This window comes from Bufo bufo, chromosome 1, assembly GCF_905171765.1.
Source record: "Bufo bufo chromosome 1, aBufBuf1.1, whole genome shotgun sequence".
NCBI classification, from domain to species: Eukaryota; Metazoa; Chordata; class Amphibia; order Anura; family Bufonidae; genus Bufo; species Bufo bufo.
The window spans coordinates 806,315,387-806,341,071 of NC_053389.1; the positions used below are offsets into that span (position 1 = coordinate 806,315,387).

At 48.0% G+C, this 25,685-nt stretch overlaps 1 protein-coding gene across 1 annotated transcript in view; it reads left to right on the top strand.

The window, feature by feature from the left end:
• STAG3 (stromal antigen 3) overlaps positions 1-25,685 on the top strand; it is a 263,346-nt gene that overhangs the window by 35,754 nt on the left and 201,907 nt on the right. Inside the window, exons 2-5 of the mRNA XM_040415168.1 lie at positions 787-968; positions 1,053-1,164; positions 8,487-8,567; positions 8,654-8,750. Of these exons, the coding sequence (XP_040271102.1) occupies positions 799-968; positions 1,053-1,164; positions 8,487-8,567; positions 8,654-8,750 (460 nt within the window). The 5' untranslated portion in view covers positions 787-798. The remainder of the gene's footprint in view (positions 1-786; positions 969-1,052; positions 1,165-8,486; positions 8,568-8,653; positions 8,751-25,685) is intronic.

Here is a 25,685-nt window from a genome sequence, read left to right on the forward strand (position 1 = left end):
GACGTAATCACTTATATGTGGCGCTACGATAGAAATGAATGGGGCGCCTGTGCGATTTTCTGACCAGCTGCTCCACCCATTTCAGGGTGGTATGGGGCCCCGTTCTTGTGATTGGAGGTCCCAGCAGTAGGACCCGCATCTGTCTGATAGTTATCCCCTATTCTGTGGATAGGGGATAACATGTTAGAACTGTAATACCCCTTTAAGATTGCATCTCCTGGGCCCAGGCCTACCACATGAATTGACAGCAATGATCCAGCTGTTCTGTGCTCCAATTAAAAGCTTTGGACAGATGAGCAGCAGAGCGCGGTCTAAATGGAGGCAGCCTCTCCTCTAAATGTGCAGCTGCCGGCTTGCATGGCTGACATACAAGAGCAGACAAGCACGCTGCAGGTCATTTATTAAGGGACTTTTGACTATTTTTGTAAAAAGAATTAGTCGCAATTCCTCTTTTTAACTGTCCATGTGACAATATTTCGTCTCACGGCTGGTGTCACGCTGTGTTCTGCATTTGGGACTCCAGCCCCAGCAAATTTACTAACGTTTACGTATGTTGGTGAAAAACAATGGCAGCCAGTGGTTTTTTCACCAGGTGCATATACTTGCATAGATGGTACATCCCGAGTCATAACTTAGACTAATTTTACGGCAGTGCAAGGGGAAACATAAGACCCCAGCATAAAAGCGCCCCCACATGTGTGATAGTTTAGGGAGGTAGATGGGCCCACACAATTTTGATGTGCATCTAGAAGCCTGTGTGAACGTCTCACCTTGTGTCACCTACAGCTACTGCTCGAGATGGCGTCTCCAGTCTCGCCCAATTTTTCAGAATCGCCTCCTCCTCCATCTTTGCCTCCTTCAGCTCACCGCTCCCACTCACAATCACTTGTGCAAGGAATCACTAGCAGATCACCTACCAGTGAAGGGAGAGGATCACCAAGTGCAGAGGATGAGCCAGATGTGGACACGTGAGGATCATATCTTCATGTAACGTTGGTGCTACTGTCACAATGGTTTCCTTTACAGACATTAATACGAGTAACACATTTTAGGGATTTTGGCAGTCCAGAGGAATTATCTGATGATGATGATAGAAGTGACTTTGAAGAAACTTTGAAAAAGAAACCCAGGAGATCCCGCAGACCTATTCTGAAGCCAGCCCAGGTTTGTACAATCCAACCGTAGGATCCTTTATGCTATGAATTTCAGGAGTTTTACATACATTTTTCCTATCGCCCATGACAGCACCACCGGAGAGAGGAGGATCCGCCCCACAGAGACAGGAAACCTGCAGAATAAAATGGGTGGGCATACTCCTCCTCTTCAGTGTGGTTTCCTGTCTCTGGTGGGAAGCCTGCAGCATGGATGCAACAAGATCCCTTTCTCTGGTGGCGCTCCGCTACTGACCTGCGGTCCCTGGAAGTTGGCGGCATCGAGGTGCGCTGAGGGCCGAGCAGAGGCACAGCTGAACTCCGGAGGGGGTACTCAGTGTGCTGGAGCTGGGGAAAGCCGGCACCTCCATGGAGGTGCCGCGAAGATTGAACGCCGGCCACCAGGGGGAGGAAGGGGAGCGGCTTTGGCAGTGAGTGCCGGATAGCGCTCCCGTAGTCATGTGACCGGCGTAAGCGTCGGCGGTGACGTCCTCTGCCTGCGCCCTAGGAGAAGGAGCGCGATTGTCGTTGCCGGTGTCTGTTTACGACCTGGCTGAGCTGCCTACAATGGAGGAGGACAAGCCCTCTGAGGAGCCTGCTGTCCCTCCTGCTCCGGTACCTCTGAAGGGGTGAGTGTGGGTCTTATGACCTAGATACTCTTATACTGATAGGCATTACTGTTTATTTACAGGTTAAGCCTAGGAAAGTGGTGGCCAAAAGAATAATAGAGAATGTGTTTTGTGTAAAGTGGGGTTTCCCTCCGGCGGGGAAAAAATGTGCCAGACCTGTACAGACAAAATGGTGGCAGAAGAATCTCCTTCCTTTTATAAATGTCTACAGGCTGTGGTTCGGTCAGAGGTTAACTCCTCCTTAAACCGCTAAAAAGGAACAGAGGCCTATTCGCTGTGGAAGATACGGAGAAGCTTTTAAAAGGCCTTTCGTTCTACTATAGAGGGAGGCATCAACTTCATCTTTTAGGCCCAGTATAGCCTCCACCTGTACTGCCCGTTCCTTAATTGTTTGGCTGTCTGAATTAGAAACTCAGCTAAAAAAAACAGGAGTTCCCGTGAGGAGATTCTGACCTCCCTCCCTACAAAAAAAAAAAAAAAAAAAAAAAAAAAGCAGCTGACTCTTTGAAGGATGCGTCTACTGACTTGGTCAGACTAGCCGCTAAGTCAGCAGCCCTATCCAATTCGGCTCGGTGAGCACTGTGGATAAAAAATTGGAGTGGCGATACTGCCTTCAAGACAAAGCTCTGCGGAGTTCCGTGTGAGGGGGAGTACCTCTTTGGTCCTAGTTTAGATGACCTCCTGCATAAGGCGGCTGTCAAAAAGAGAAAGTTTCCCCGATTTCAGAGCTCTTTCCCCAGTAAAAGCGGGTTTAGTCGCTCCTTTCGTCCCTTTAAGGGAAACCAGGAACAAGATAGAAAACCTAGAGAAGACCGGTTTAGGGGTCAAAGGAAGAGCAGGAATTTATTCTTTAGCCAGCCCTCCTCGGATAAAAAGAAATCAGGCCAACAATGACGCCAGCACTCTGGTAGGGGGCAGACTGAAGGATTGCGCATTAGAATGGAGGAAGATTTCCTTGAGCCCTTGGGTACTCGATACCATATCCAGAGGCCTTTATCTGGAATTCCTTCAGTCTCCTCCTGCCAGATTCTTACCCACCGTAGTTCCTTGTTCCATGCAAGGAAGATCCATCAGGGAAAAAGAGGTGTTAAAATTAGTAGAAAAATCTGTTTTAATCCCGGTATTGAAAGAGGAAAAGGGTTCTATTCACCGCTTTTTCTGGTCAAAAAAACAAAAAACAAAAAAAAAAAAACCAGACGGTTCCTGGAGAACCATTATAAATCTAAAGAGATCCCGTCCACTAAGAAACAGGTGTTCCTGGGCTTAATTTTGGACTCTTCTCTCCAGAGATGTTTTTTGGCCTATAGAGAAGATACAGACCGTTCAAAGCAAGATTACAAGTCTAACCCAAAGACCGGTGACCTCCATAAGGAAGGCAATGTCAGTCCTGGGCTCCCTCACATCCTGTATTCCAGCAGTAAGGTGGGCATAATTTCATTCCAGGGCCTTACAGTGGGAGATTCTGGCCAGTTGGGAGAAGAGCAAATCACTGGGCGCCAGTTTGGAAGTCTCTTCCCAGACTATCCAGGAACTAGCCTGGTGGCTAGAAAAAGAAAATCTCACAAAGGGGGCCCCGTGGAAGATCGAAAATTTGGTTGCCTGATTACGGACGCAAGTCCTTGGGGGTGGGGGGCCCACATTCAAGGTTCTTCCTGTCAGGGCCGTTGGAATTCCCTTCAGAGAATTCAATCCTCAGATCTAAAGGAACTGATGGCGGTAGGCTTAGCTATGAGGAATTCACTTTCAAAAATAAAAGGAAGGAATTTAAGAATTCTTTCAGACAACAGGACGGTAGTATCCTATTTAAACAAACAAGGAGGAACGAGATGCAGAGCCAAAAAAAAAATATAAAAAAAATAAATAAATAAATTAATCTGGGCAGTATCAGAGATCCGGGTTATCCTGAACAGGTTAGGGTGGATAATAAACGAGGAGAAGTCAAGACCCCGTCCGTCGAGGAGGCAGACCTTCTTAGGCCTAATACTGGACTCTTCTCTCCAGAAAACCTTCTTACCTACAACCAAGGTAGTAGTTGTCCAGAACAAGATCCGAAATCTAACCCGGAGACCGGTTACTTCAGTAAGGACAGCAATGTCGGTCCTCGGCTCCCTCACATCATGTATTCCGGGAGTAAGGTGGGCTCAGCTGCACTCCAGAGCTTTACAGTGGGAAATCCTGTCTGCTTGGAAGGAAAGCCGGTCCTTAAATGCAAAAATGGAGGTCTCAGTCCAAACCTTACAGAAGCTATCATGGTGGCTGGATACGGAAAATCTCGTCCAGGGGATCCCGTGGAAAACGGGCGGATTAGTGTGCCTGACTACAGATGCAAGCCCTTGGGGGTGGGGTGCCCACAGTCAAGGAACTTCCTTCCAGGGTCGTTGGGACCCCCTACAAAAAGTAGAGTCCTCCAACCTGAAAGAATTGATGGCAGTCGGCCTTGCGATGAGGGGCCTCCCTTCCAAAGATAAAAGGGAAGGACCTAAGGATCCTTTCGGACAACAGGACTGTAGTCTCCTATTTGAACAGGCAGGAAGGGACAAGATGCAGGGCTCTTATGGAGGAAGCTTATGTCACTCTGAGTCTGGCAGAAAGGGTATGCACCTCGATTTCAGCAGTCCACTTCAGAGGGGTAGAGAACAGACAGGCGGATTTTCTGAGCCGTCATACCCTGTCCCAGGGGGAATGGTCCCTAGACCCCATGGTTTTCCAGAGGATAGTAGATCTTTGGGGGTTCCCCGAAATCGACTTATTTGCCACGTATTCAAACAAGAAGGTGGCCAAATTCTATTCCCTAAGCAGAGCGGGATTCCCCTGTGGGATAGACGCCCTGACACAGGAGTGGAATTTCCGCCTGGCTTATGCCTTTCCCCCTCTTCCCCTGATTCCCCGGGTTTTACGGAAAATCAGGGAGGAGCGGGCCACAGTGATCCTGATTGCGCCCTTCTGGCCCAGGAGGTCCTGGTTCTCGGGACTCCGAACCATGTCGATTGCCGATCCCTGGGTGCTTCCGACGGTCCGGGGCCTTCTGAGCCAGGGACCTGTGAGACATCCAGCTGTAGACAGCCTACATTTAACGGCCTGGATTTTGAAAGGTGGTTATTAGAAAAGGAAGGGTTCTCTAATGCCTTGGTTTCTACCCTGCTAAAAAGTAAAAAGGAGGTTACTATAAAGATCTATAGCAGAGTTTGGCACAAATTCTTAAATTTTGCCCAGATCCAGTTAGGGAGCCTACCTAGCGTTGCTCCCTTGCTTTCTATTCTTGAGTTTCTCCAGAAAGGTCTAGAGATGGGTCTATCAGTCAGTACCCTGAGAGTTCAGGTCTCTGCCCTGTCGATTCTTTTTAATCAGAACATAGCTAGTACCCCTTGGGTTGCCAGGATTTTTAGAGCTGTGGAGAAGTTTTCCTTGGTGGTAGTTCCAAAAGCCCCCCCCCTGGAGTCTGGAGGTGGTATTAAAAGCTTTGTCTGGGCCCCCCTTTGAGCCCATTGATTCTATTTCAATTAAACACCTTACCTTTAAAGCTATCCGTTCTGATAGCCTTGACTTCTGCTCGGAGGATTGGTGAGATCCAGGCCATCTCCATCAACCCTCCGTATACCTTTGATTTTAGAAGACAGTTTTCATCCATCCTGACCCGGCTTTTCTTCCAAAAGTCGCCACCAAACTCCACCGCTCTCAGGAGATTGTTCTTCCCACTCTCTGTCAATATCCTTCCTCTGAGGAAGAAGAATCTCTCCACTGTCTGGATGTCAAGAGAGCTCTTTTGGCCTATCTGTCCTCTACCTCTTCCTGGCGGAAATCTTCCTCACTCTTCTTACAGTTTCAAGGGAGAAACAAAGGTTCTGCTGCCTCAAAGAGTTCCATATCTCGGTGGGTCGTGTCAGCCATCTCCTTATCGTACCTTTTCATCGGGGTTGTCTCCCCCGGGGGGCCTAAGGGCCCACTCGACCAGGGCGGTGGCTGCTTCCTGGGCTGAGAGGTCTTCTGTTCCAATGGAGAAAATTTGTGAGGCAGCGACCTGGTCTTCCCCTTTTGACCTTTTTTAGGCACTATAGGTTGGACTTGAACTCTTCTGGTGATCCTTCCTTTGGTAAAGGGGTTCTTCTTTCTACTTCCCACCCTTATGGATTACTCTAGTAATTCTCCGGTGGTGCTGTCATGGGCGATAGGAAAAAATGGTATTACTTACCGGTAATTTGATTTTACAGAGCCCATGACAGCACCCTGGGTTTCCCTCCCTGGTGGTTCTTTTTTATTACACGGGTGTTGCAAAAAAAAAAAAAGAATATATAATATATGTTCCCTGTATACAAATTGCATGTCTAATTCATGTGGCGGCCTTCCTCCGATACTTGGAAAACTCACTGAAGAGGAGGAGTATGCCCGCCCATTTTATTCTGCAGGTTTCCTGTCTCTGTGGGGCGGATCCTCCTCTCTCCGGTGGTGCTGTCATGGGCTCTGTAAAATCAAATTACCGGTAAGTAATACCATTTTTTTTTTAAATAAATGTTTTGGTGGCATTTTTTATCTTGTTATATTTGTAACGTCCATTTTTTCTGACTTTTTAAAGTCCTGTACAGAAGTCTACGGGCACAATTTTAGAAGGCACACCATACACAGAGCATGCTATGTTTTGGGGACCCTCATTGATCCTGAGAACAAGTCCCGTACCCCTGTCATGATAAACCTGCAGATTGGGCATGTGTCTTGTCCCTCCATTTACCACAGAAATGGAAAAGAGCTGCAGGGCTCTTGCACGACATGCTGCTCTATCAAGATGGGAGTGTGGGACCCATGCTCTTGGGACCGGTGATGTTCCCAGTGGACAAACCACCACCACCAAGTTTTACTCCAAAATTTTGGCTCGGAACATTGCATCTGAAACCACACCCCATTACCACAAAGTCATGACTCTTTTCTGTTAGGCCACATGCTTTTTTTTTGGCAAGAGGCAAAAACTTTCTCTGAAACTGGGTGTGCCAAATTGTGCCACTTGTTGGTGCTACTTTATGCCAAAATCTAGGTGCAATCACATTAGTAAATGTGGGCTGTTTTCCTAAAACTGATTTGAAATGTGGCATCACTGTTAAAGGCGTTGTCTCACCTCCTTATTTCAGTCCCCAGTGCCCGGCTCCTGGGGCACTTCCTGAGCTGTCGTGGGGGGGCGGTACCTCTGCTGTGATTGATAGAGCAGGCATGAGGCGCTGGGATAATATAATCCTGCTCCTTAACTACACGTGCACGCTCGTGTGGCTGCTAGACTATCTGAAACACTAGCAGTCTCAGCGGAGCAGACCCTTTACAGATAGTGACAACCTGTGGTAAGTGGTTGCAGCAATTTGTATCTTACAGGAGAGATTGACAGAGAGGTGTACGGGAGCTGCTGCGCATGCGTGTGGCCCCAATGCACGCTCACTCCATCAATTTCTGGCCACCAGAAAGGCCGGCTTTTTTTTCTAGCTGTGTGCAATCGCGGCCACCGCTGCTGTACTGCAGTGGTGGCCGTAACCCCTGGAGACGAGCAGTGTATAAAGAGGACGAAGAAGTAAGATACTGGGGACCAGAGCCATTTCTGCTAATTCATCTACATTAGTAAGTTACTTATATTAATGTCATGCACATAATAAATATAACTTGATGATTTGAGACAACCCCTTTTAATCCAGTATTCTGTATGTACTGGAAGTGGCATAAGACAAAGATGAACTTGTCCCACATTGCATTACGGCTTGTGCAGCTGTAGATTGGTCATAGTGCCCATGCTGACCATGTACCACCACAAAACCTTCATTGGGCACATGAGCATAAGACCTGGACCATGGAGCAATAAGAAGGGGACCTGACTGATAAATTGCGTTAACATCACATGGATGGATGGGTGTGTGTTTGTCACTTACCTGGGGAAGATAAGGCACCAGGATGCACTATGGGAAACAGGTTGGCGGAGGCAGTGTGATGCTGTGCACAATCTGCTGGGAATGCTTGGGTCCTGGCTGGCATCATGTAAATGTGACACATACCACTTAGGCCTCATGCACACATAAGAGTGGATCTGCAAAACAGGGATGCCTTTCGCAATTTATATTTTTATTTTGCGGCCCTACGGAGTGCTGTCCCTATCTTTTGCGGTCCCATTGGAGTGAATGGGTTCGCAACTGAGCCCCAAAAAAATGTGGTTTGGATGTGGAACCAAACCAAATTCGTGCGCATGAGCTCTTACCCAAACATGGTTCTGCCAAGTACCACCCTTCATTGCAGCGGTATTCCCTAATGGCAGTGGCGTCTTTCAGTCGAATTATGCCCTGGCCACACTGCAAAAAGTGTCCAGGAACACGACAAAGAGTTCAAGGTGACGACTCGTCTCCAAATTCCACAGTTCTCAACTGATTGTCATATGTCGGATGTGCTTGAAAGCCAAGCGGGATACGTGGAGACCAAAGCTCAAGATCTGCTGCTAGTGTCTTGTGCCATGGATCGCAGGATGCCTTCACAGGGTGGTTATTGTTATGGCTGATCAGCATATGCCTGAAGGGGAGATCTGGCTTGTTGATCTTTATGTCCTACCAGAAGGCGATCATTTGAGCCTTGATCATTGGGCCCTCTGCTGAGATCAGCAATGCGTATCTGAGAACAGTAGACTTCTGCTAATTTACATGTGGTGAGTTTTACACTGTGTGCGAAATAATAATGTCTGATCCTTTTCTAGGCCAGTAAGCGAGTCAGGAGAGATGAGCGAGCCAGGGAGGACCTGTTTGAAGCTATCAGACTAGGCAGAAGTGCCATGCAAGTAAGGGGCAGTCATTTGTGTGGAGTATTCCACATTATGTACACTTGAATGAATTTTTTATGACATTGTTCTGTATCCTCTTACAGACGCTGGTAGATGATTGGTTGGACAGTTACAAGACAGACCGCGAGTCTGCGCTTCTGGGACTCATCAACTTCATTATACAGGCCTGTGGTTGTAAAGGTGAGCATAGCGGCTGTGCTACTTCTGGAAGCCAGCTCCTCGCTCCCTTATTTTTATATTTCACACGCACATATTTAGTAAGAAAAAATTGCATCAAATCTTTGTCTCCTAACTGTTTAGCGTTGGTGAGTTTGCATCTCAGGTGTTGAACTGGTCACACATCTTAGATAACCATATAACCATTAGCCAAATTCTCAGTGGACAGTCACCCCCCCAATACACATGCAAGAGCTGTTCGGCAGAGAGTGCTTGTCTTCTCAATGGGGAAGGTGAATGAGCCACTGCTAGACTCCGTGGCTTCGGTTTATTTCCCTTGAGAATAAAAGATTTGTGCATGGTGAAATCAAAAATGCCCCCTCTTTCTTTTCCCCCACATCTATTGTTGGAGAAGCCTTATACACATTAGATTGTTGTTCAATTACTTTTAATAAGGAAGTCATACTGAAGGCAGCGGTACAGCTGACATACAATAATTCCAACATATTGAGATCAGAATACATATAAGCCACTGTACGTGACACTGAAAGTGAACAGCATAAATCTATAATAACTTCTTATGGAGCAGATAATGAAATAAAGCATAGTACATAAAACAAGAGCACTTAAGACGTTGACAACACCAAATAGACGGAGGGGGGAAGGGGAACACAAAAGGGAAGGTATCACTGTGTAAAGGTGGAATCTGTCAGAATTACCCGCTACTATCAGCTTGTGCTAACCAACTAAGAAACGCCTGAGTATCCTTGAATAGAATCCAAGGGGTCCACGTTTTAAGATACTTCCTATCGGTACCTTCATCTGCATCCATTAATTCCTCCATCCTACGTATGTTTTTTTTATTTTTAAAAGGCTTTATTTTTCAATTTTCATAGAAATAAAAACTTTAAATAGTGAACAACCCCCTCAACAAGGTACAACCTTGAACATCACATTCAATTGACCGGCAAAATAATAGGATTACATATAAATAAATATGTCTACAGATGCAAAGATTATAATGTACAGTCGTGGCCAAAAGTTTTGAGAATGACACAAATATTAGTTTTCACAAAGTTTGCTGCTAAACTGCTTTTAGATCTTTGTTTCAGTTGTTTCTGTGATGTAGTGAAATATAATTACACGCACTTCATACGTTTCAAAGGCTTTTATCGACAATTACATGACATTTATGCAAAGAGTCAGTATTTGCAGTGTTGGCCCTTCTTTTTCAGGACCTCTGCAATTCGACTGGGCATGCTCTCAATCAACTTCTGGGCCAATTCCTGACTGATAGCAACCCATTCTTTCATAATCACTTCTTGGAGTTTGTCAGAATTAGTGGGTTTTTGTTTGTCCACCCGCCTCTTGAGGATTGCCCACAAGTTCTCACTGGGATTAAGATCTGGGGAGTTTCCAGGCCATGGACCCAAAATGTCAACGTTTTGGTCCCCGAGCCACTTAGTTATCACTTTTGCCTTATGGCACGGTGCTCCATCATGCTGGAAAATGCATTGTTCTTCACCAAACTGTTGTTGGATTGTTGGAAGAAGTTGCTGTTGGAGTGTGTTTTGGTACCATTCTTTATTCATGGCTGTGTTTTTAGGCAAAATTGTGAGTGAGCCCACTCCCATGGATAAGAAGCAACCCCACACATGAATGGTCTCAGGATGCTTTACTGTTGGCATGACACAGGACTGATGGTAGCGCTCACCTTTCTCGCCCAATTCCTTGGGGGACACAGGAAACCTTGGGTATAGCTCATCTCCATAGGAGGCGTGACACTAAGTGAAAGACTGTTAAGCCCCTCCTCCAGCAGCTATACCCTCAGCCTGGAGAGAGAGACTTCCAGTTTTTTGCTTAGTGTCAAGGAGGCAAGACACTCTCTGCACTGCAGAGCTGTCTTTGCTAAAGATTTTATTTTTTATTTTCAATTTTTTTATTTTTTTTTTTGCTTTTTTTTTCAACAGGGACAACAGAGTCGCAATAGACCTCTCTGTTTTCCCGGGGTTGAGCTGCGCCAGTGCCGGTTATCCGCACTGCTGCCTCCCCCACAGAAGAAAAGGAGGACCAGGGCAGCCCAGCCCAGCTCCCCTGCATCCCGCCAGCACAAGGGTCGCCCACCTGCAAGCCCCTCTCCAGCTCCCTGCCACTTCGGTGCCAGTGGCTGAAGGGGCGTCCCTGCTGGATGGACAGAGGGTGAAAACGTAGAATGGTGAGGTGGCTGTGCAGCCGTTCCTACCCCCCTCCTCCCCCACCCGTTAGGGCCCTGATCCTGCTGTCCCCTCTGCCTGACCTTCATTGTCGATTACAATATACAGCTCTCCTAGCTGTGAGTCCTGCGGCTCCTTTGTGTGTGGGGCAGAGCTGAGCGGTGCTCGAGGGGGAGGGTTACAGCGCAGTTTACCTCAGGTGCGGCGGCCGTGGGGCCGCCTTTCGTTATCTCGGCTAGTACTGCGGCTGTGTTCAACTGCCGGCTGACATTCTGACAAGCGCACGCTCTTGTCCGGCCACCGGTGTGCGTTCGCCTCCGCTTATATGGAGGTGGACGGGGGACAATATTCTGTGGGGTTTCGGCGGCATGTATTTTTTTTTGAATCGCGCGCGAAAAGTTTCATCGGTGGGCGGAGCTTCGTTCCGCTTCCCCTGTGCATGTTAGGCTTCAGTCAAGGGGTGGACGTCTCTTCTTCCCGCTCCTCACTAGCCCCGCCTCCTCTTCGTGCCTGCCTGCTCTCAGGACGGATCATTTTTACCTCAGGTGTTGCCGCTGCTGTTGCCGCTGCTGTGCCGTCTGCTCCCACTGTGACCTGGTAGGACTGTTGACCCCTTCTAGCACTGCAGCCCTCTGGCCTGGACGTTTTGTATATTACTTCCAGCCAACATGTCTGACCCCTCAGTGCCTGCTGGTCCTTGATATCATACCTGCACCACATGTAAAGCGCCCCTTCCTCAAGGGCAGCCTGACCCGCATTGCTCGGCTTGCAAAGCCCCATTACAGGGTCCGCCATCTGCTGTGTCACCCCCTGGCCTCTTGGATCCCCCTGACTGGGCTAGATCCCTTTCCCAGGCTGTGGTCAGTCTCACTAACGTTGTGGGCTGCCTTGCAGATGCATTGCCCTTACCGCAGCCGGATAATTCCCCTGCTGGGCCCTCCGGGTCCGCTACCTTAGCTGACCCGTCTGAGTCTCTCTTTCCAGGCGACACCTCCAGAGCCCGTCAACCCCAGAAGCGGTCCAGGGCGGAGCACCTATCATCCTCGGATGCTTCGGTATCACCCCCAAGGGTGCGCCCTCAGTCGGGCCCTTCCTCATTACAGGATATGCCCTCTGAAGGGGAACTAGCCGATTCTGATTGGGATATGGACTCGGCCTTGCCTTCAAAGCTGGCTTCTGCCGTGGGCCATCTTATTAACAATATCCGTGATACCTTTAAGATTCACGATGACCCTCCTAATTCTGAAAAGACCAGTGTTTCCTTTTTTCGCCAAAAACAGGCGTCTGCGGTTTTTCCCCTCCACGCTGACTTCTCGTCGGTGGTTTCTAAGGCCTGGGCCCGTCCTGATGCCCGTTTTACCCCGCCTAAGAAGTTGGATATCTGTTATCCATTCCCGGCGGATTGCATTACAAACTGGGCGTCACCACCTAAAGTCGACCCCCCTGTGGCCCGTTTGTCCAAAAGCACGGCTATTCCCCTTGCAGATGGTTCTTCCTTACAATCCACTGAAGATCGCCGGATAGAGGCCATTACAAAGGGTATCTTTGCAGCCTCCGGTTCCGCCCTCAGGCCGGTCTTTGCCTCCGCTTGGGCTGGAAAAGCGGTTTCAGAGTGGGCGTCTCAGCTGGATCAGGAGCTTGAATCCGACGTCCCTATTCAGGACCTCCGTGCTCTAGCCCAACTTATCGTTCAAGCCGGCAAATTTGTCTGTGAGGCATCCCTGGATGCGGGGGCTCTCATAGCCCGTTCGTCTGCCCTGGCCGTTTCGGCTAGGAGGGAGCTTTGGTTAAAGGTTTGGACGGCGGACGCCACGTCAAAGCGGTCTCTTACTGGCCTTCCCTTCACTGGTTCTCGATTGTTCGGGACCCGCTTGGAGGAAATCATCTCCGAAGCCACGGGAGGGAAGAGTACACATCTTCCCCAATCCAGGACTAGGAGCACCACTCGAGGCCGTCCCACCTTTTCTCGCTTCAGGTCTTGCCGCAGGGTTCACACACTTCACACCACTTCAGGTCCATCCTCTAACCCTGTCCAAGACAGACGTAAGAAACCTTTTTTTCGGACCCAGCCCTCCTGGCGCAAGTCACAGCCTGCTCGCCCTCCCGCGACCAAGCAGAACCCTACCTGAAGGTGCGCCCCCACCCACCCGGGTGGGGGGACGTCTCCTCCTGTTCAGGGACTTCTGGCAGGCGCACGTCTCCGACGCCTGGGCTCTCGAGGTGGTGTCTTCCGGGTACAAACTCGAGTTTGCGTCCCTCCCCCCAGTTCGGTTCTTTCGCTCCCGGGATCCCCAAGGGGCGGCCGATTTCTTTACTGCCACTCGTACCCTTCTGGACAAAGGGGTCATCGCTCCGGTTCCTATGGAAGAAAGATTCAAGGGGTTCTATTCGAACCTTTTTGTGGTCCCCAAAAAAGAAGGCTCGGTTCGTCCCATTCTGGATCTAAAACGGTTAAACCGTTTCCTTCGTCTTCAGCGATTCCGGATGGAGTCTCTCAGGTCGGTGGTGGCCTCTCTGGAAAAAGGGGAGTTCTTGGCCTCTATCGACATCCAGGACGCCTACCTTCATATTCCAATCGCTCGGTGTCATCAGTGCTTTCTGCGCTTTGCAGTGGGGTCCGACCACTACCAGTTCATTGCCCTCCCCTTCGGGCTGGCGACGGCCCCTCGCGTTTTCACAAAGGTCCTAGCCCCTGTCCTCGCCTTACTTCGTTCCAGGGGAGTTTTTCTTCTTCCATATTTGGACGATCTCCTTATCAAGGCACCCTCTCTGTCACTGACATCTGCCAGTATGGACCTCTCGCTACAAACCTTACGCCGGTTCGGTTGGATTATCAATCTTCCCAAATCCTCTCTTGTTCCATCCAAGCAACTAATCTTTCTGGGGATGCTGCTGGATACAGAGGCAGCGGAGGTTCGGCTTCCGTCAGAAAAGCGCCAGCTCCTCCATCGGTCGGTTCGGAGCCTTCTGACCCACCGCCATCCTTCTTTCCGGTTCAGCATGCGGGTCTTGGGACAGATGGTGTCCTGTTTCGAAGCAATCCCCTACGCGCAGTATCACTCCCGCACCTTTCAGACTGCCATTCTGTCCGCCTGGGACAAGTCCCAGGAGAGTCTGGATTGGCATTTTCCCCTTCCCCCCCCCCCCCAGGTTCGCTCCTCTCTCCTCTGGTGGTTGCGGACCCCTCTCCAGTGGAAGTCCTTCTTGCCGATAACTTGGTTGGTGATTACCACCGATGCCAGTCTGCGGGGTTGGGGGGGGGGGGGTTTCCTCCTCGGTCCGTACAAGGCACTTGGTCTCCATCGGAGTCCAAACTGCCGATCAACGTTCTGGAGCTGAGGGCGGTTCTCCTCTCACTCCGGCATTGGACTTCGCTGCTTCAAGGTCACCCTGTTCGTGTCCAATCGGACAATGCCACGGCTGTGGCATACATAAATCATCAGGGGGGCACTCGCAGCGCGGCGGCGATGAGGGAGGTGTCTCTAATCCTTCGCTGGGCGGAAGTTCATGTTCCAGCCCTTTCGGCCATTTACATCCTGGGGGTGGACAATTGGGCGGCGGATTTCCTCAGCCGGACAACGATCGATCCCGGGCGAGTGGTCTCTGCACCCCGACGTCTTGCGATCTCTTTGCCTTCGTTGGGGTCGTCCGGTCGTGGATCTCATGCCTCCAGATTCAACCACTAGCTTCCCACCTTCATTGGCCAGAGCCAAGGATCCGGACGCCTTATGGCGCGGACGCGCTCGTCCTTCCCTGGACAGGGGTTTTCTCGTCCTCTTACGTTTTTCCGCCCCTGCCTCTTCTTCCACGAGTCCTTCGAGAAGATCGCGGCGGAAGGCACGCCTGCGATCCTAATAGCCCCGGATTGGCCTCGTCGTCCTTGGTACGCCGACCTTATGCTGCTCCTGGCAGATGCTCCCTTGCCTCTGCCTCTAAGAGAAAGATCATCCTCTCTCAAGGGCACGATCTTCCACCAGCATTTAGGGTCGCTACGTTTAGCGGCGTGGCTATTGAAACCGCAGTCCTAAAGCGGCGGGGGTTTTCTGCTGACTTGGTCCGTACCATGATTCGTGCGCGAAAACCGGCATCGTCCAGGATTTATTACCGAACCTGGCGGGCCTATTTGAACTTCTGTGAGACCTTGGCTGTTCATCCCCTTCGGTTTTCTCTCCCCACGATTTTATCCTTCTTGCAGTCTGGTCCGGACTTGGGTTTGGGTCTCAGTACCCTAAAGGGTCAGATCTCAGCGCTTTCGATCCTCTTCCAGCGCCCTCTGGCTCCGCTCGGTCCAGTTAAGACCTTTCTTCAGGGGGTTGCTCACTATGCTCCCCCGTATCGCGCTTCCGTTCCATCTTGGGATCTTAATGTTGTGCTAACGGCTCTCCAATCTTCTCCTTTCGAGCCTCTGCGTAGGGTTTCCCTTCGCTTGTTGTCTTGCAAAGTTTTTTTTCCTCGTTGCCATCACGTCTCTTCGGCGCGTATCTGAATTGGCGGCACTTTCTTGCGTAGAACCCCTCTTGGTTTTTCACCAGGACAAGGTGGTTCTCCGCCCGGTTCCGGATTTCCTTCCGAAGGTGGTGTCCGCTTTTCACCTAAATGAAGATATTGTCCTTCCTTCTCTGTGCCCGTCCCCGTCTCATCCTCGGGAACGGGATCTTCACCGTCTGGATGTTGTTAGGGCTCTGAGGATCTACTTGGATGTAACTAGACCCTTTCGGCGCTCGGATTCTCTATTTGTGGTTCCGGAGGGTCCGCGCAGGGGGCTGGCGGCATCTAAAGTGGTTATTGCCCGCTTCATCAAGATGGCTATTGCTGAGGCTTACCGTGCTAAGGGCAGGGAACCGCCCTTTGGTGTTACCGCTCATTCTACCAGAGCGGTCGGGGCTTCCTGGGCTCAGCGAAATCGAGCTTCGGCTGAACAATTGTGTAAGGCGGCCACCTGGTCTTCTTTGCACACTTTTACCAAGTTCTACAAGGTGAACACTTATGCATCGGCGGATGCTGCTTTGGGCCGCCTGGTCTTGCAGGCGGCGGTGCCTTAATGCCTATGGTGCTTTAATTCTTCTTGGGTTGTGGTCCCTCCCTATTTGTGGACTGCTTTGAACGTCCAAGGTTTCCTGTGTCCCCCAAGGATTGGGCGAGAAAACGAGATTTTTGTATAACTTCCAGTAAAATCTCTTTCTCTCGCTCTTCCTTGGGGGACACAGCACCCACCCATTGTTTTGGTTGCCCTGACGGGTGTTTTGACTTGTTGGTGTTATTTTGGTTGATCCTTGCCTTTGTTTTAACTACTTGGGCACATAACTGGAAGGCTCTCTCTCCAGGCTGAGGTTATAGCTGCTGGAGGAGGGGCTTAACAGTCTTTCACTTAGTGTCACGCCTCCTATGGAGATGAGCTATACCCAAAGGTTTCTTATGTCCCGCAAGAAGAGCGAGAAAGAGATTTTACTGGTAAGTTATACAAAAATCTTGTTTTTTCTTCTCCGGACAAGCCTTTTTCCAGATGCCCCAAACAATTGGAAGGAGCTTCATCGGAGAATATGACTTTGCCCAAGTCCTCAGCAGTCCTTTCACCATACTTTCTGCAGAAGATCAATCTGTCCCTGATGCTTTTTTGGAGAGAAGTGGCTTCTTTGCTGGCCTTCTTGACACCAGGCCAGTCTTCCAAAAGTCTTCGCCTCACTGTGTGTGCAGATGCGCTCACACCTGCCTGCTGCCATTCCTGAGCAAGCTCTGCACTGGTGGCACTCCGATCCGCAGCATGAATCCTCTTTAGGAGACATCCTGGCACTTGCTGACTTTCTTTGGACGCCCTGAAGCCTTCTTAACAAGAATTTGAACCTCTTTCCTTGAAAGTTCTTGATGATCCTATAAATTGTTGATTGAGGTGCAATCTTAGTAGCCACAATCTCCTTGCCTGTGAAGCCATTTTTATGCAACGCAATGATGGCTGCACGCGTTCTCTTTGCAGGTCACCATGGTTAACAATGGATAAGAACAACGATTTCAAGCATCACCCTCCTTTTAACATGTCAAGTCTGCCATTTTAACCCAATCAGCCTGACATATGATCTCCAGCCTTGTGCTCGTCAACATTCTCACCTGAGTTAACAAGACGATTATTGAAATGATCGCAGCAGGTCCTTTAATGACAGCAATGAAATGCAGTGGAAAGGTTTTTTGGGGATTAAGTTAATTTTCATGGCAAAGAAGGACTATGCAATTCATCTGATCACTCTTCATAACATTCTGGAGTATATGCAAATTGCTATTATAAAAACTTAAGCAGCAACTTTTCCAATTTCCAATATTTATGTAATTCTCAAAACTTTTGGCCTTGACTGTAGTTCACATCAGTCATAGAGCAGCATCCTTGTCGTGAAGTCGAATTGTTTCATTAAGACCTGTCACCATCCACACACATTCATACTGGCAGTGACCTGGACATCTCAAAGAAAACCTCTCCAGCCCCATTACTCATTGACCGAGTTTGCACTTAGCCAAATATCCCAGATTTTCTCAAATTTTTCCGGTACACCCCTAGCTTCGTAAGTTAACTTGTATACTGATAATGTGGCGTTGATAAGCTGGATCCAATGAGACAATGTTGGTTTCTTGGGGGCTTCCAGTTTAGCAGAATTTGACTTTCTCACATAAAACATAAGCAACCTGTAAAAGGATTTTGGTATGCCTAGTTGAATAATATCGTTAACAAGACCTAGCAGACTAACTTCAGGTGCCACAACCAGGGCTGTGGAGTCGGAGGCAATTTTAGGTACCTGGAGTCGGCAAAAAATTAACCGACTCCGACTCCTACTAGATTTAAATTGGAATAAAAAAAAAGCAATTTTAAATGTCCCAATTCACAAAAAGTTATAATTAATTACCGTATTTTTTCGCCCTATAAGACGCACCTGCCCATAAGACGCACCTGCCCATAAGACGCACCTAGGTTTTTGAGGAGGAAAATAAGAGAAAAAAATATTTGAACCAAAAGGTGTGCTTTTGGTGGTTTTGAAATAAGTGGTCTGTGGGTGGCACTGTTGTGGGGGCTTCTGTGGGTGGCACTGTTGTGGGGGCATCTGTAGGATGACACATATATAGCATCTATCTTGTGTCATCCACAACCCCCCCCCCATAACAGTGTCCCTGTGTAGTGATTGGGGGCCGGCATCTGTTTCTGTAATGGCAGCGGGGCCCGGTGCCTGTGTCATTCATAATGTGGGCGGAGCAGGCGCCTGACGTAGTGAGCTACGCTACGAGCGCCCACCCGGCCTCCTGACTGCCAAGAAGTTAGTAGAAGTAGTACAGCGCTAGATTAAAGATGGATTGGAATACTTTAACAATACCCACAAGTTAGATATGATTACCGTATACTACAGTGAAGGGTCCCGGTGTAGTAGAATACAGTGACTGCACCGGCCCTGCTGCCATTACAGAAAACAGATGCCGGCCCCCAGCCTCCTCCTCCCTCTCAGCCTATTCACCGGACGGTCGCAGCATTCGCCGCATAAGACGTACTGCTATTTCCCCCCACTTTTGCGAAAAAATACGGTACTTCTCTACTGTAAGAATAAAGGCCAATGCATGCAGTGCGTCACGTTACCGCAAAACGAACACGTTAAAGGGCTTCTGTCACCCCACTAAGTGTTTTTTTTTTTTGGGGCTAGTTAAATTAGTTATATAGCGATATATGAAAATATAATTGTGTTACTTACATTGATCCAGCAGTTTATTCAAAAAACAAAGTTTTATCATATGCAAATTCGGTCTCTACCAGCAAGTAGGGCGGCTACTTGCTGGTAGCTGCTGCAGAAATCCGCCCCCATCCTCTTGTTGAATTGACAGGGCCAGCCGGGATCTCCTCCTCCGGCCAGCCCTTTTGGCATTTCAAAATCGCGCGCTGTGTTGATTCGCGCAGGCGCTCTGAGATGAGGAGGCTCGTCTCCATCAAACTCCCTCAGTGCGCCTGCGCCGATGACGTCTTCTATTTCGGTGATGTCATCGGCGCAGGCGCACTGAGGGAGTTCTGAGGAGGCGAGCCTCCTCATCTCAGAGCGCCTGCGCCGAATCAACACAGGCGCGCGATTTTTGAAATGCGACAGGGCTGGGCCGGAGGAGGAGATCCCGCTGGCCCTGTCATCAACAAGAGGAGGGGGCGGTTTTCTGCAGCAGCTACCAGCAAGTAGCTGCCCTACTTGGCTGGTAGAGACCGAATTTGGCATATGATAAAACTTTGTTTTTTTTAATAAACTGCTGGATCAATGTAAGTAACACAATAATATTTTCATATTCGCTATATAACTAATTTAACTAGCCCCAAAAAAAAAAATCACTTTTAGTGGGGTGAAGCCCTTAAGTGACCTGGAAGAAGCTTTTTCATATGCTTCACTATATGGCACGCAACGCACAGTTAAGGGCCGCAATACTTATACTTTCCATTGTTGTGTGTTCCGCGGTTACAGGGAACCATGGTTAACCTCGCCTCTCACCGATTAACTGATTAGGTAAATGTTTTTTGCAGGACTAGAGACACTTGTATAATTGACAGGAATGGATAATCAATAGTTCAAGACTGAAGCTGTAACCATTTGAAAAACTGCTGTCATTCAGCTAAGGCTATAAAAACTTGTAACTCAGATTGTTAGCTTAAACTTTAAACATGACTATGGGATTCTACTGGGGAAATCATGTTTTAAAATTAATGCCCCTTCCTGGATCCTCCCACTGGCCTATCTTCAGCAGAAGATCAGCACACAATAGGAGAAGCAGCAGCTTCCTAGCCAGTAGTTTCTGTGGTAATGACAATGTATGTTGCCTTTCTTTCCTTCAAGGAATGTATAAAATACATTTGCATATTAAATACAGAGGAGTCTGAGTCGGGGAGTCAGAGTCTGAGTCAGATGTAACCAAAAACTGAGGAGTCTGAGTCGGAGCATTTATCTACCGACTCCACGCCCTGGCCACAACTGCCCGGGAGTCCAAGATGAGCATCCAGATAGTCATGTACCTGCGTCCAGATTTCAGCAATAACCGGACACTCCCATACCATGTGCATTAGGGTCCCCCTGCCATTTTCCACACCTTGTACACGTATCTGAAGCAAGTTTATGCATGCGTATAAGTCTCACTGGGGTATAGTAGACTCTGTGTACCATTTCGTCTGAATCAGGTGATCCCGTGCACAAATCACCGACCCCCTCCAAGAGGCCGACAGCTCCTTCTCATGACACCCTTCCAATGCGGAATATCAGCCCTTTATTTAAGAAAAGCTCTTGTCATCGGGGAAGGCTGGGAGGATAGAAGGAAAGCACAAAAAGACGGACACCATTTTAGTATGGTTTGCCCATCTGGCAATTTTTTATACTGCATTATATTCCAGCCTCAAAGGACCAGCCCCAAACTGGGATTCGCAAGCATGTCTCGTTGGAAAAATCTGAAAAGAGATGCTTGTGGCAGGTTATATTCATTTTGCAAGGTTGAAAAGGTCTTAAAAAACCCATCGTCATACATTTGAGTCAGGTATTTGACGCCCTTCCGCGGCCAGAATTCAAAATCAAGAGAAGTTAGTTCCACCAGCTTGGGATTCCCCCCACAAGGGCATCACTGGGGACAATATATTGCTCTCCTCTCCATCCCCCTACCCCGCAAAAGTGTTCCACACATTAATCACCCCCGCCATCAATGTAGTAAATGTTTAACCGTTACTTCCCTGCTCTATACACTAAGTTCGTCATAGCCTCATACGACACCATGAGAGCCACCTCCAATACCTCTGCCGGGTTATAAGGGTCTGCCTTTATCCACCAAGCAGCATAATTAGTTGCGTCGCAATGTAGTATAGGTACATGTCGGAAGTGCCAGTCCACCTCTCAGTAGTAGCTTTCAAAGTATCCCTAGTTGTTCCACAAAAAGGGCGTTAGCAGTGCGATCTAAAGTCTGAAAATGGGATTTCTGTAAAGTTAAAGGGGTTTGCTCTATACAGTACAGACAAACTTTGGACACACCTCATTCAAAGAGTTTTCTTTATTTTCATGACTATTAAGGCATCAAAACTATGAATTAACACATGTGGAATTATATACATAACAAACAAGTGTGAAACAACTGAAAATATGTCAGTATTCTAGGTTCTTCAAAGTAGCCACCTTTTGCTTTGATTACTGCTTTGCACACTCTTGGCATTCTCTTGATGAGCTTCAAGATGTAGTCCCCTGAAATGGTCTTCCAACAGTCTTGAAGGAGTTCCAGAGATGCTTAGCACTTGGTTGGCCCTTTTGCCTTCACTCTGCTGTCCAGCTCACCCCAAACCATCTCGATTGGTTCAGGTCCGGTCACTGTGGAGGCCAGGTCATCTGGTGCAGCACCCCATCACTCTCCTTCATGGTCAAATAGCCCTTACTTTCAAAGTTTTCCCAATTTTTCGGCTGACTTTCATTTCTTAAAGTAATGATGGCCACTCGTTTTTCTTTACTTAGCTGCTTTTTTTCCTTGCCATAATATAATATCGTAACAGTCTATCAGTAGACTATCAGCTGTGTATCCACCTGACTTCTCCTCAACGCAACTGTGGTCCCAACCCCATTTATAAGGCATGAAATCCCACTTATTAAACCTGACAGGGCACACCTGTGAAGTGAAAACCATTTCAGGGGACTACCTCTGGAAGCTCATCAAGAGAATGCCAAGAGTGTGCCAAAGCAGTAATCAAAGCAAAAGGTGGCTACTTTGAAGAACCTAGAATATGACATATTTTCAGTTGTTTCACACTTGTTTGTTATGTAAATAATTCCACATGTGTTAATTCATAGTTTTGATGCTTCAGGTGTGAATCTACAATTTTCATAGTCATGAAAATAAAGAAAACTCTTTGAATGAGAAGGTGTGTCCAAACTTTTGGTCTGTACTGTATATGTACAGTAGCTTGGGAAGAAGGATCATTTTAAAAATATTGAGCGTCCTATCATGACAGTGGTAGCGCCTCCCAGCTTCAGTTTTTGCAAAACATATTTCACTACCGGGTTTATGTTTAAGTCTATGAACTGGGTGACATCTTTATGTATGAATATCCCCAAGTAGGTGAAGTTGCTCACCACCTGGAACGACGACAAGGTGATACACTGAGGGGAAAGCTCATCAACAAAATATAGCGCCGATTTGGCCCAATTGTGACCCGTAGCCCTGAAAAAGTTCCATATAAATCCACTATTTCTAGTAAAGCTTCCAAAGAATGCCCAAGACATCTCCCAAGTATATCAGCATATCGTCTGCATAAAGCGAGATCTTTCTGATATCCCTGCAATGTCCCATCCTTGTATTCTACTGTTACCTGCTACGTACACCGATAGCGGTTCCATTATTAAAGCAAACAGAAGAGGTGACAAAGGACACCCCTGTCTGGTGCCCCTTTTCAGCGCAAATGACTTGGACAAATATCCATTGACTCTTACCCTAGCCGTCGGTTGCAAATACAGCAAGTGCAACCACTGGAGGAAACTCTTAGGTACCCCCATTTTCCATCCACCATGATGGCCCACAATGAGATTGACCCTTGACCTCTGTAGGGGCAGGAACACATGAAGAGTTTAAATTCCCCCCACCCCTCTTCCTCCTCAGTGCTTTCCTGCCCCTACAGGGGCCAACATGTGAAGAGAGCCCTCCTATCAGGGGGGTAGTAACTTTATTCTTATTCAGGAATCTCCTGCTGTCCTCCCGCGGCATGGGCTAAGGCTGGACAGCATGGAGCAACAAGGACCCTCGTCTCGGCTTGTGCTGAGGCCTGCTGTCCTTCCTTACCTCTGGACCTCCTTCCTTCTATGGGGAAGCAGTCTGGGATGCCGGCCTCACGAGGGTGGCTCGCTGCGCTTGGCGTCCTCCTTCGTCTTGTAAACATGTGACCGGCGGGGGAGTAGGTGCGGTGCATGGAGCGCTTTTAGGAGGCGGGCCGTGCGGCGCACGTACCTTTTTAAGAGGTCTGGTGCGGCGCAGGCACATGCTGACAACCTAAGGGCGCAGCTGAATGACGTCAGACGCCGGAGTGATTCAAATAGTCGCGTTACAGTCAGCCCTCGCCTGCAAGCACTGCGATGTGCGAGGCACCTACCCCCGCCAGGAAGGCTCCGATCCTTCGGCCATCAGTAACCGTGAGTCCCCTCAGGGGGGTGTAATTTAAACTTTACACTGTTAAGTTTTAGATACTAATTGCGGTATATCTGGTTGCTCCTCACCTTCCAGGGCATTAAAGAGTCTAAATCTAAAGTGAGACTCCTAAAATGCAATGCGTGCTCCAAAGGCTCCCTGAAAATTACAGAAAAAGGCTGTGCAGATCCTGCACGGCAGAGATCTGGAAAGAAAAACAACCAGATATTCTAACAGAAATAAATCTTTCATTTTGGACGAGATTAAATCTTCTTTGGCCACTATGTCGGCTCCCGCCAGTAACCCCAACCCTCCCAAGAAACGCAAACTCTGTTATTTCCTCCTCTGATGCCGAGGATGTAGAAGAAGCCTCCGTCACATCTAGACAGATACCTAACGAGGATCCCCTATCAGAAGGGGAGATCATGAAGGAAGATAAAAAATATTTCTTCTCCTCAGATGAAATGGAGGAATTATTGAGGGCTGTTAGGTCCACAATGGGAATTGAGGATACCCCTAAGCCCCGTACTGTCCAAGACGAAATGTTCGGGGTCTTAGATCAAAAACGTCCATTGTTTTTTCCTATAAACGAAAACATACGGGAAATGATCATGGAAGAGTGGTCGGATCCAGAAAAGAGGCTAGGGGTCCCCAAGGAGTTTAGAAATAGACTCTGCTTTGACCCAACGGAATGCAAATTATTTAATGAGACCCTTTTTGAGGACTCCTCTCAGCTGGGTGATCCGTTGGATCAAAAAGCGGATGGGATCCTGAAAAGATCCTGGGAGTCTGCGATGTTCGGACTTAGAACAAATATTGCAGCAACATCCGTAGCCAGGGCCATGTATATCTGGCTAGAAGAACTCGACGAACACCTAAAAAATAAAACTTCTAGAGAAGAGATTAGGGATTCTATCCCACTCCTCCGATCCGCCACAGCATTCTTAGCAGATGCTTCAGCGCAATCCATCCGTTTTTCAGCAAAAAACGCTGCTCTCTCTAATGCAGCCCGGCGGGCACTATGGATGAAAGCATGATCAGGGGACAAAGCATCCAAAGCCAAGCTCTGCTCTATCCCATTTTCAGGGGAATTTGTTTTCGGGGCCCACTCTAGATAGAGCAGCTGATAAGAAAAAAGGTTTTCCGGAGGATAAGGAAACTAAAAAGAAGCCCTTTCGTCAGTTTCAGCCTCAACAAAGATCTTACAGGGGTAAAGGAAAAACCGGCAGATGGAGCTACCCTAAAGGAATCCCCAAAACAGACAGACCAAACAACAATGACGCCAGAGTAGGGGAGAAAGGAGTGAGGTAGCGTGGGGGACGCTAAAAAAGAGAGAGAACCACAGGTAGGCTCCAATATCCCTAGTATCTATGCTTGTGGGGGTATATAACCCAAAGATAGCAGTTGTAAATAAAACAATAGTAAAAACAATGGTAAGTTGCACTTATAAAATGAAATATAAAATCAAAATTTTAAAATATAAAATCAAAATTTTAGTGACTCACTTCACCCAGGAGGGTAATGTGGGATAAAGCTCAAGACACCCACATCACACCTCTGCGCCTGGATCGCCAGTAGTGTCTTTAGAGATGAACAAAGATCACTCTCGAGTCCTTGTTCTTTTCTTTTATTCCAAAAAGCCAGGGTTGGGGGGCCTCTTAGTGGGTCCCCTTCATCAGGAGCATATATATTCAACATGCAGTACAATGAGGTTTAAATAGCATGGAAACAGCCAAAAAGACCGCCAAAAAACGGATTCAAATTGTGTCACTTCCGGTTTCTGCATGCGTTCCACTGTGGAACGCACCGGAAGTGACGACCTTTGTCTCAAAAGCATAAGTTCAGTGAATACCTGACTAAATACGGTATAAAGTGCAAAGATAGTTAGTATATACCTGTGGGGTTGGTGGGGGGTCCTCCTCACCACTTACGGTATGAAAAAAATGTGGTGTGTCCCTCTTACATAATGCGCCCACGGTGGAGCGCATACGAGACTTCCGGCCTAAGCTCCACCGTGGAACGCATCGGAAACGGAAGTCCCAGAGCTCCTATGGGTCTGTGTCTCTCTTGTGTAGTATCCACGGTGGAACGCATACCTGAACCTTCCGGTGCGCTCCAACGTGGAACGCACCAGAACCGGAAATGCGCCTCAGGACGGGAGTGTGTATATTTATAATGGGCGGGGGCTATGGAAAAGGAGGGAGGGTCCTTGGTGATGGTTTGCACTATGCCTAAGGACGTACTTAAGTGTGTTTTTTGAAAAAAGTATATCTTTAATCTGGGTGGAGTCATATGGTTGGCTCCCTTGTCACATGTTTAGGATTTCAGGGGATGGTACTGTATAGATAATTCATACGAGAGGAATCGTTCATACAGGGAGCAGTGTTCTACATAATTCATAAAGGGGACTATAGTAGATACCCATAGTCATCTAGCGATGATTGGTGATAATAGTAAAAATAAAAATAAAGTAAAAATAATAAAACATATATAATGGAAAAAGGATATTATTGATTAATTCATAAGCAATGGTAATAATGATAATAAATATAAAATAAGGTATCTAGACCACACTCAAATATGTAACCAGTTACACAAAAATATATAT